The sequence below is a fragment of the Sinocyclocheilus anshuiensis genome, unplaced genomic scaffold, assembly GCF_001515605.1.
Source record: "Sinocyclocheilus anshuiensis isolate Anshui unplaced genomic scaffold, SAMN03320099.WGS_v1.1 scaffold743, whole genome shotgun sequence".
Taxonomy (NCBI): Eukaryota; Metazoa; Chordata; class Actinopteri; order Cypriniformes; family Cyprinidae; genus Sinocyclocheilus; species Sinocyclocheilus anshuiensis.
The window spans coordinates 550,114-562,473 of record NW_015552601.1 but is presented as its reverse complement, the minus strand read 5'-3'; the positions used below and the strand labels follow the sequence as shown (position 1 = coordinate 562,473).

General features: G+C 37.8%; 1 protein-coding gene across 1 annotated transcript in view; it reads left to right on the top strand.

The window, feature by feature from the left end:
- LOC107665770 (myosin-IIIb) overlaps positions 1-12,360 on the top strand; it is a 45,065-nt gene that overhangs the window by 6,344 nt on the left and 26,361 nt on the right. Inside the window, exons 5-8 of the mRNA XM_016456781.1 lie at positions 3,932-4,034; positions 4,180-4,336; positions 5,576-5,678; positions 6,831-6,956. Coding sequence (XP_016312267.1) covers positions 3,932-4,034; positions 4,180-4,336; positions 5,576-5,678; positions 6,831-6,956 — 489 coding nt within the window. The remainder of the gene's footprint in view (positions 1-3,931; positions 4,035-4,179; positions 4,337-5,575; positions 5,679-6,830; positions 6,957-12,360) is intronic.

Genomic DNA, 12,360 nt, shown 5'->3' with positions numbered 1-12,360 from the left:
ACTGGGAAATAGTTCGCGCAAAATCGTCCCAGTACTTTAGTACTGTACATTTAGTTCTGGAACTAAAGCGGTGCGAAAGGCCCTATAATACACATGCAAAACCTTTATCTTCTAGTAAAATGCCTAACAAAATTAATGAATCATCTTGCAGTTGAGGCATTTTTATCCAATCAAATGTGTTTTAGAATGAGAACGCCCACTTATAATAATAATAATAATAATAATAATAAATAGCAAATCAGGCTGTTTTTTACATTTACATTTAGTTATTTAGCAGACGCTTCTATCCAAATCGACTTACAAATGAGGACAATGGAAGCAATCAAAAGCAACACAAGAGCAACGATACGCAAGTGCTATAACAAGACTCCGTTAGTACACGTAGCAAGGTTTTTTTTTTAATTATATAATAAATAAAAAGAAAACAGATAGAATAGAGCAAGCTAGTGGCCTTTTTGCTTTTGTTAATTGTATAATAAATAAAAAGATAGAATACAAAAAGAAGCTAGTGTTAGTTTTTTTTTTTTTTAAAGCAAAAGGCTCTTTAATACATCCCTCTTAAACTTGGTATAAAAATACTCAAGCGATTTCATGTGGTGTCTGAAAATATGTGGGTGCGACAGCAGTATTTTTGAGCATCTGTCTGTAATTTGAGGTCTCTGGTTGGTTTGAGGAACAGATGTGCACGGTAGAGGTTATTTCTGTTTGTTCCTTCAGTACTTCCTGGTTCGGTGTAGTGTTGTGATTTGATAGCAGTTGGCATTGTACTTAATTATAGGCGATAACCAATACTATAAAACACTTTTCCATGTTCACGCTGAAAGTCATCATCATGTCTGCCACTGCGTCAATGTGAACATTACAAAACACCCAGGTTCCACTGCACACATCACGTCTTTCACGTTTCAACAGCAGGTTGGCAAATTTTAATCTCGATTGCACAACATAGTCAAAAAAAGGTTAAAAAAAACACACAATGTATAAACTAAACAGGTTTCCTGTGTTGCTTCAGATCATTGAAACTGACATTATTGTGAGATGCACTTTTAGGCAATGAAATGTCCAGTTTTTTGGCACATCATCACTTCTGATGAAATGAGAAAGTTGCTTAAACAAGTTGTAAATGACAATGTGTTTTTGAGTGAGCTCACTTCTGATGGTTGGTTATTTTGAAAGGCAATATTTATTGATATCTGTTAGGCTGTTCTTTGTAGTTACTGTAATTGCTGCGGTTTTACTGTAGGTTCACTGTTTGTTTGCAGAACTTTTTTTTTTTTAGCAGAGAGAGTGAGAAATAAAGTATCTTTTCACCCTGGAGTGTTTACGTTCATATGCAATTTAACAGTAGATCTACTTTACATATGTTTACAAAGATCTACAACTTTCATAAACAAATGAGTGTTGTCAAAACATTTTCTGTTTTGATTGTGGGAAGATTAAGCTGCCCAGTTTCTCTAATGTGAATAGAAATGTTAGCACAATGTTCTTGTTAATGTTCTATAAATGTTGAATTCTAACGTTCCAAAAGTTCAAACGTTTCATCTTTAGGCTTTACCATTTGCATTATTTGAACATTATAACTATTTTGGGAACTATTAAATGTTTTTGCATATTGTTGGTGCTCCGAACATTGAGATCAATGTGACGTTCAAACAAATTTGCACAACATTGGGAAAATGTTTTAGTGGTTGATCAATATATTCCCATTGCTGATATTATCAGCTGATATTTGACATAGAATTGTTCTGTTTAGCTGATAAGTGTTGTGAGAGACTTTTATTTTGACAACATTCAGTAGATACACATTTTAAACAAGTAATTGAATATCTAATAAACATGTCATGTCACAAACTTCTACACAAGTATACATCTGTTTATCAGATGTATTATTTTTTTCATGAAGTTTTGATTTTTGTATTTATTTCTAATTCTAATTCTCACACACACACACACAATCTTTAAATGATTAAATAGAAGTATAATTGATACTATTATATGTATATATAAATATTAAATTATAAACATAGTATTTAGAAATTAAGCATTGTTAATATGTGATTATATCATCACAAATATTGATTTATAATTGATTTGTGTGTGTGTGTGCGTGTATAGAAATTCCTAAATAAACATTTTATAAATGTTTATTTTACAGATTTTTTTTAATTTTTTTATCAAATTTATTTATTTATACTTATTTTAGTAAATACTATGTAAAATAAATATAAATGTAATTGCAGAGCCTGATGTTATATAGGTCGTCAGCCACCATGGTCTCTTAAATATTGCATTGGACATAAAAAAAAATCTGCATTCGTTGCCCACTAAAATGTTTATACTTATACTAAAACATAAGGATGTTCCATTAACATTTACATTTGAGCATTTCTTAAAGGTGAAGCATGTACTTTCTGCATCACTAGTCCCTGCAGATGTAACAAAAACTGGTTTTTAAACTGGTTTCCCGAACGCTTCATCCATCAGCCATCGGTCAGACAAACAGATAGTCCCACTTCAAACTCTCACTGTCAGTTAAGTCAAGATGTTGACATGTCTGAGAGTGTTTCCAAGCCTTTACAAAACTCTTTCAGGAAGACCGGATGTCTGGGGGAGTTCAGAGAGACATCTGAGAAGTTTAGGAAGTGACCTTGACTCTCTAAAGCATTGCATAAGCCAGACCGCTTCACCCACTGGTGTGACTCAGGGAAATCTTGCTGTTATATTACCTGATCAGGACGTGATACACTTTGACCCCCATTTGCGCATGGAGTTGGCTTTGCTCCATGTGACTTCTCTTTCTGCTTTTGTGCTTCCGTATAACACATTTCAACATCCTGTTCCTACGATGTGTGATGTGCTTTAAAGTGTAAGACTGTTATCTTGAAGAAAACCTTCTGTTGTCACACGGTACAGTATGTTTGCATAGAGAAGTGAGCAAACTTTGTTCTTGCCCTCTGAAGTGGAATAACTGGTTTTAGGAGATTCAACAGTCTAGATTCCCTGCTTCCTTTTGCTCTCTTGCTTGTTGGTTCAAAGCCAAAGTTGTCAATATAGTCCCAGAGGAGAGTCTTATTGCTCAGAGGCTGCTCTTTCATAGCTCAGTAGCTGATCATTAATAAATAAAATATAATTGATAAAATTGGTCTAAATGGCCAATAAAATAAACAAACACAACTGAGTCAATAGTTGACAACTGCTATAAATCTAGTTATTATAGTAGACTGAGCACAGTTTAAAAGATTGTTCCTCAATTCCTCTCTAACAACAGTTCATATTTTCCTCCTGGCATATTATATCTAGGGGTGGCACGATACCATTTTTTCAGAACCGATCCCGATCCGATACCAAAAGTTCTGAGTATCGGACAATACCGATACCTATCCGATACCAGCACAGTTTTTTTTTTTTTTTCCCTCAGTGTGTGTCGACCGGATCATCACTCTTTTGTGTATTACACACAATCTACTAAATATAGACAACTTCATTATAAAGAAAAATAACAAATTTAAAAAATATATTATCATCTATGAGAAAAATACTATTCTAAACTAGGTTAGTGGATAATTCAGCAGCAAAAGTTACTCTACAAAAATGATGAGTTCATAATAATTTTATAAAATCTAAACTGAGAGAGAGAGTGAGAGAGAGAGAGAGTGTGTGTGTGTGTGTGTGTGTGTGTGTGTGTGTGTGTGTGTGAGTGTGAAATGAAATAATGAATGAAGTTTATTTATCCATTTTAATCATGTGCTATTGCCAAGCAGTTTGATAAGAAAACTAATTATAGTGAACAAATTGATGATGTGACCAAAACATATCGCTGTTCTCTCAACCAGCTTTGTGGTGCATTCTGGGATGCTTTTTAAAAGCAAAGCTTCCTATTTCTATGTTTAGATTCTGCCTAACATGATTGCATCTGGTTGTCTATAAACAGGTGAATCCACTTCTCGAGGCCTTTGGAAACGCTCAGACGGTCATGAATGACAACAGCAGTCGCTTCGGGAAATACATCCAGCTCCGCTTCCAGAACTCTTCAGGTTTGTTTACGACAGACAGAAAAGATAACGCTCTTCCCACTGACCGTAATGGATCATATAATATCCATTGGGCGTGTTTCTAGACCAATAAATCAATTCAATATTCTTTGATTGAACATTAACCTCAGTTTCTGTGTTTTTGTAGTCAAAGGGGCAAAAATCAACGAGTATCTCCTGGAGAAATCCCGTGTGGTTCATCAGGATGAGGGAGAGCAGAACTTCCACATCTTCTACTTCATGTTGGCTGGCATCTCGATGGAGGATAAAGAGATATACGGCCTCCTGGACCCCACGCGCTACCGGTGAGTCACTTGTGATGTGTGCTTTTGAAACCGGATCAGCAACATTGTTTACGATGCGCGTCATAGATTAGCATCTTACCCATGCAGTTTATTAGAGGTGTGTCACACGACAACTCCTACAGAACTATTTGTGGTACGGACGTCATGTTTCTTAGTACGGCTAAGGATTCATTGTGTAAAAGGTCGATACAAAACATTGTCAGGTGATGCAAAGATCTGATGGGTTGAGACGCATTCGAAAACACTCAAGGTTGTGCGTTACAGTGATTTGAACAAGTTCACAAGAGCACGCAAGGCTCGAGTTACATATTCTGTTCAATAAAAATATTTTTAAAAAATGTTCCAATATTAGGCTAATATACAATTGAAGTTATTTAATTCAGTGTTAAAGGGGTCATATGATGTTGCTAAAAAGAACATTATTTTGTATATAAGAGAAAGGAACAATTGAAATCGCATCATATGACCCCTTTAACCCTCCTGTTTTTTTATTATTATTATTATTTTTTACATACAACATTTTACATACAAAAACATACTGCACTTGTATTGGAAACTGTCATTTTAATTTCATACTATTATATTTTTTTTATAATATTTTGAATCTTTTCTTTATATTTTCTATTTTCATCTTAATTTTAGCAAAAGCTTTAGTAACTGTGTTTTGTTTTTCATCTTAGTAGTTTTTGTTGTTTTTGTTTATATATATATATATATATGTGTGTGTGTAGTCTATATCATTTTAATTTGTTTATATATAGTCTATATAATTGTAATTTATTAAATTTTAGTTTTAATTATTTTAGTACATCAAGTGAAACTAAATTAAAATAGGCAATATAAATATTGCCTTAGCAACTAGCTGAAATAAAAAATATATATGTTTTATTTCAGTTGACTGAAAAATATAAAATATTTTTTTTGGATCTCAGTTACTCCACTATTGTACTGAAAATAAGTGTGAGTCTTTCATTTCAAATAAACGTCCAGTTTTAAATTGTATATGTTTTCATGTATTTGATATTTTAGTCTTTGACAAGCTTCAATAGTTTTTCTGTTTTTTACCTGCTTTTTTGTTGATTTTCAGTGAATTGCATGATAACCTGTTTAACCCATAACACAACTGTAGTCACCAAATATTGTCTTTTCAAAGCACATCTGTTTGTGTATCAAAACTTTGCATATAAATCATATTCCTTAAAACCTAGCAGTAAGCTTACATCTTTTTGCTCTTGTCAGTTATTTGAATGGCAGGTTTGGGCAGGAAGACGTGGTTCAGGCCTGGCGTGTGAAATATGCTGAAGTGTGTAACGCCATGGACATGGTGGGATTTGAGGAGCAGGTAAGAACAAAGCCTTGCTTGTCAGGGCTCTTAACTTACTTTTCTTTTTAGGAGCACTTAAGTTAAAACAAATTTAGGAGCACAGTCAAAAATTTAGGAGCACCTTCTAATCAATAATACAAAATTGATAAAAAATTAGCCTTAAAAAAATTAGCCTAAAAATTCAGTCGCAAATGCGACTGAAATGGTTGCACTGTAGAGCCCTGCTTGTCTGTGTCCTGTGGTTTGAAATGCTTTTCTATTATATTTATATTTACTCATTAAATAAGATGCTACATTATATATTAGTGCTTCAAAAATCTTTTTTTTTTTTTCACCACAGTACCATAAAATTAGAGGTGTTTAAAAATGGTGCAAAACCTAACAGCATTTGCAATGTATTTGTTCAGTTTTTGTTTATAGACCAGGGTTTCCACAGACCATAAAGAGCATTAATTTGCCCCTTCCACAAATTAAGGCCTTAAAAAGGTGTTAAATCAAAGCAGAAAGTGTTAAATTGGCATTAAATGATGCATCCACTTCAAAAAAAAATTATTTTCTTTAGTATTTTTGTTTTGTTTTCCAGTACAAACATCTAAACATCCTTAAATCAAGATACAGTTACTGAAGATGCAAAATGAAGATATGAAGTCTTGTTTTCTGAGAAATTGATCAAAATGAAGTGAGTTTGTGCTTAAAATAAAAACAAATATGGGGAATGAAAACTTATTTTTCCTTTGAATTAAGTTGATTTTTCTGAGCCTGTGGGCAGATATTTGTTCTTGTTTTAATAATAAAATATTCATCATTCATTGATCAATTTCTCAGAAAACATGTCATTTTGCTTCTCAAGTAAATGCATTTTAAAAATCCTTAGACATTTGCACTGGAAAACTAGACAAAATTACTGAGGAGGAACGCCACTTTTTTGCAGCGTGATCTGAAGCTACAATAAAAGTTATTTTTATATTCTTGTGGTTTTGGGCAGAGAGATTTACATATATTTGGAGATCTAAAACGTAATGGAGATCTGAAACTTCGAAGCTTTGATAATGCAAGACGTTGCTATTCAGAGGCCATACAGACATATTGTGTGCCCTTCCTTAAATGTTCTTTACTTCGTCTTAAAGTTACCTGCAGAAACCCTGATAGACCTTCACATCTCGTTTGTAGGAAAAGGTGGACATGATGACCATTCTAGCTGGCATTCTGTCTTTGGGGAACATCACCTTTGAGACGACAGACAGTGATGCTCTGAAGGTGTCCGAGGCGTCACGCGGTTGGTTAAAAGCTACTGCGGTGAGTTTCCTGTTTGTTTCTCACAGATGTTTGTTGTGGCAGCACCACTGTCGCAATTCACAGGTCGACTTGACACGCGGCGGTGCATGCGACAGTTCTCAACCATTGTGAAAAGTATTTTTAACACCAAACATTCAGAAATGCTGTTTTGAGTGTGAAGACAATCAGAAAGAAAAAGTAAAATTTAGCAGAACATGCGGTGCAGATGCTTAGTAGATGCATGATATAGGTGAAGGAATATATATTGTCAGCCTGTGTTTTTCATAAGCATAATGGGTTGTAAGATATGACTTGCGATGCTTGTGGAAAAACTTTGGTTAAGGTAGGGCTGCACGATTAATCACAGAAACTGATTTAACTAAATAAATATATGCACTGTGTGTTTCAGAGAGTGAAACACGTTCACTGTGTTCAGCTCAGTTCATTTCAGTCGATTATAACATGCTTTTGGGAATGCACCACACCAACCGTTTTCCTAAACTTGTAATGACAAGTGCTTATAAACTAAATTATTAAAATGTATTTTATATATATATATATATATATATATATGTTTATTCAACAGTGAATTATTACAATAGTAATATTTGTTTTTGTTGAATATTTTTATTATTAATAATAATAATATGTTATTTATAATAACAACGACAATACTAATAATAAGAAGAAGAAGAAGAACTTTTGGAGCCTGGGACTTCGGGCGGACACCACACCTCCATGTGGTGCCGCCTGGATACGCTCTTTATAGGGTAAACTAATGGAGTGGACATTGAAACAAACCATGATTGTGTGGTCAAAGAGAAACAAATTGAACGACGTAAACGGGACCTGTGATATTGGAGGCACAGGTGTCGTGTCCGGCAGGGTGAGGAGTGTCAGTCATCAGGCGAAATCGACGCAAAGACTCAGTTTATCAGAGTCTAATACTGATACGCAAGTACTGGACAGTCATCGGAACGAGGATTCTCAACCTGACATGTCTAGTGCAACACCAAAGACAGCCACGTCAAGCAAAGCTACGAAAAGTAGACAAATCTGGACTGTCGATCAGTATAGGGATCTGATGTGGTCCTTCTACTATGCCACTGAGGCAGGCATGAAGGCACCTAAGACAAGAGGGACCTACACAATCTGGCGCCAACGGAACCCAGATATGGACCCGAACAAGGTGAATATGCAGAGTAGAAGCATCGAAGCAAAGAAATGGCACAGATCAAAGCTAATGTCATCAGGCGCATCCAACAGCAAATGCAAAAGCCAGAGAAAGCTAGTACCGTGGATAAAGAGACAAGCAAGAGTTCCATGGAGAAAGAACTTGCTGGAGATCAACCACAGCAACAGCAGAAGCCTGCTGAGAGCATCCCTGAGGATCAGCATCAAGTGGATGAGACGACTGGAGTTGACCCTTCAGTTGTTGCTCCCAAATCAGGTGATGCAAGAGTCCAAGAGATGGAAACCAGGATCTAAGTGAAGCTGCTTGAGTTAGAGAGTGTCGCCATCAAGGACAGGAGGAGACTCAAGCATGTGCGACGGTGCATGGAGCTGGATCAGAACATCGAGATGGCGAACCAGGCCCTGGTTAACATCGCAAGGGAATATCCTTTAAACATCTCAGAGCTCAACACACTTGAGTATGCAGCAGTTGCAGTCAATGCAGGCAAGATGAGGAACACTCCAAAGAAGGCAAGAAAAGAACCACTGTGGAAGAGAAGGCTTCAGCAGAAGGTTGACCAACATCGCAGGATCCTTTCCATCCTCCGTCAGCTCAAGCTCGGAGTCGCCAGCAGGCATGTCCATAAATAGATCAATCGCATACTCGGATTGGCACAAATGGACTACAGTAAACTCGAGGAGTTCACCCAGGACATCAAGATGAAGCTACAAGCGAGGGCTCAGCGGTTGCGAAGGTACAAAGAACGCCAGCAACAGTTCTACCAGAACAAGCTGTTTAGAGAGGATACCAAGAAATTCTACCAGCTTCTGAACAAACTGCAAGATGCCATCTCTGAACCGCCTTCACAACCAGCTGTCGAGACATTCTGACGCAGCATCCTTAAGGATAATGTTAAACATAACAACGAAGCATTGTGGATCAAGGATGAGGAGAAAGCAAACCAAAGAGTAACACCGCAAGCATGGACTGAGCTTACTTTCACTGACATGCTCAGAATCATCAAACAAGCACAGAACTGGAAATCCCCTGGTCCAGACAAGCTGCAAAACTTCTGGCTCAAGAGTTTTAATGCTCTACATCAACACCTGACGAGCAATGAATGAAGTTTTGTAAGACCCAAGATCCATCCCTGAATGGATGACGACTGGAGTCACATTTCTTCTCTACAAGAGCAAGGATCCTAGAGATCCCAAGAACTACCATCTGATAGCCTGCCTGCCGACAATGTACAAGCTTCTTACAGCAGCCGAGAAGTGTCCGAGAAGGTATACGACCACTTGCTGACAAACAACATCCTCCCAGATGAACAGAAGGGCTGCATGAAGGGAGCCAGAGGATGTAAAGATCAACTCCTCATTAGCAAGATGGTGACTGAAGATGCCAAGAAACGCAAGAAGAACTTGAGCATTGCCTGGATTGACTACAAGAAGGCATTCGATAGTATCCCTCACTCATGGATCTTGGAAACTCTAAAGATCTATCGCGTGAGTCCCACCATCATTCAGTTCATCGAAACATCAGTAAAGGAATGGAAGACAGAGATGCACCTCTTCCACCAGAAAGGCAGCATCAAGACAGGATCAACTGGCATCAAACGGGGAATCTTCCAAGGCGACTCACTGTCTCTCTTGCTGTTCTGCCTTAGCCTCATGCCCCTCTCGAACATGCTGAGCAGGTAAAGTATTGGATATGTAATTGATGACAAGAACATTGTGACCCTTCTGTTGTATATGGATGACCTCAAGATCTTTGGTAGAGACGAGAAGCAGCTCGGGCAGGCAATGCACATTGTCAAGATGTTCAGTGACGACATCCGAATGGAGTTTGGACAAGACAAATGCACACCTGCTGTCTTCAAGAGAGGCGTACGAGTCAAAAGCCATAACATCTAGCTGAGTGTACAAGTACTTGGGCATTGACGAAGGCGATGGTATTCAGCACAATGAGATGAAGAGTAATATTGCTAAGGAGTACTACCGCCGAGTCCGCCTGGTACTTAGGAGCAAGTTCAATGCCAAGAACAAGATCAGTGCTATCAACAGTTTAGCAGTCCCTGTTCCCACATACAGCTTCAGCATGGTAGACTGGAGAGTAGTGGAGATCAGGAAGATGGACAGGAAGATGAGGAAATCGGTAACGATGAATGGTATGCACCATCCTAAAGCAGACGCAAACCAATTATACATCAAGCGACGGTGGCCGTGGGCTTATTGAGCTTGTGAGTCCGTGTACAACATCGCCATCGTCAGCCTTAGCAAATACATTGAGCGAGGTAGCGATAAGCTCATGAAGATGGTGAAGAAGCATGAAGTCAGCAAAATCAAGTATTCCCTGATGAAAACAGCGAATGAGATCCACAAACACTATGGTCTTCCCAGACAAGAGGATCATCCAGAGAGCGCTAAAACCATGGGTGGAAAGCCGAGCAGGAGTTCTCTGGATGAAGGTCATATACTGAGAGAAAATATCAACGAGATTGGATCAAGTCTGTGAAGGAGGAGAAGGCTCTCCAAGGCAAGTTCTTCAAATATCTGAATGAGCCATTTGTAGACAAGGAAGCCGGTCTAGCTTGGAAATTCCAGCCTGAAAGGATAAACGGAGAGCCTGATCATCGCCGCCCAGGATCAAGCACTTAAAGGGTTAGTTCACCCAAAAATGAAAATTAGCCCATGAATTACTCACCCTCAAGGTATCCTAGGTGTATATGACTTTCTTCTTTCAGCCGAATCCAATTGGAGTTATATTAAAAATTGCCTTTGATCTTCCGAGCTGTTTAATGGCAGTCAGCGGGTGTTGCAGTGCATCAGTCCAAAAGAAGTGAAATAAAGCGCATCCATTCATAATAAAAAAGTGCTTCACGTGGCTCCGGGGGGTGAACAAAGGCCTCCTGTAGCGAATCGATGCGTTTTTGTAAGAAAAATATCCATATTCAAAACGTAATAATCACTTTAATCTAGCTTGCGCCAACAGTTGTACATGGAAGCATCTCCAGGCGGATGATGTATGAGGTCGATGTTGTTTTTGGAGGGCTTTGTTCACCCCTCGGAGCCGCGTGAGGCACTTTTTATTATGAATGGATGCGCTTTTTTTTCTTTCACTTCTTTTGGACTGATGCACTGCAACACCCGCTGACTGCAGTTAAACAGCTTGGAAGATCAAAGACAATTTTTTATATAACTCCGATTGGATTCGTCTGAAAGAAGAAAGTCATATACACCTAGGATGCCTTGAGGGTGAGTAATTCAAGGGCTAATTTTTGGGTGAACTAACCCTTTAACACCAGGTACCACCAACGCAAGATCCTCAACCTGCAGGTCGACAGTAGATGTAGAATGTGTGGAGTAACTGAGGAAACAAGTCAGTCATATAATTTCCGGTTGCTCCATACTTGCTGGCACAGACTATAAGGAGCGACATAAGGTCGCAAGCTATATCCATTGGACAATTTGCAAAGAACTTGGTGTTGAAGTACCGACAAGTGGTATGAGGATGTCCCACAACCAGTTGTATACACCGAAAAATGTACCATTATGTGGGACACGGGTGTGTTTACCGACTAGACCATCAGTGCAAACCGCCCGGACATCATTGTCCATAACAAGAAGGACAAGATGTGTTTGCTCATTGACGTCGCGATACCAATAGACCACAATGTAGTAGGGATGTAACGATTAACCGCGAGCCGGTTGAAAATCGATTCAAATATGTGACGATTCAAATCGGTTGAGATGCTAAACAAATCGCGATTCAATTAGGGCTAGTTTATATGAATGCATGTCTGAGGGGAACTTACTGTCTTTAGAAAAGTTTAGATGGTATTTTTTCTTTTCATCTTGCCTCTGTATAATGCATATTAAAGTTCATAAGTGCAGCGCTGCTTTGTTTACAGCGGAAACCAAGGAAACGCTTTAAGCGCCACCTGTTTGCAGAGAGTGAATCTGTGTCTCATTCAGCTCGTCTGCTGTTTCATGCAGATATTTTTATGTATAGTTTCACAAAACTGAAGTCAAACCATTCTGTTTTTGCTTCAAATATAGAAATTATACAATGTAATTTAGATTAAAAAATCCTCATGTTGCAGGTATGCAGCATCTTTGTTTGGATAATGATTATTATTATGTTTAATGATTATTAAACAATTATATCATTGTTTGGAAATGATTGCCTCTCATTTTAAATGGAAAGAGCACAGACAAAGCCTTATTTTGTTTATATGAAGAGATTTATTTT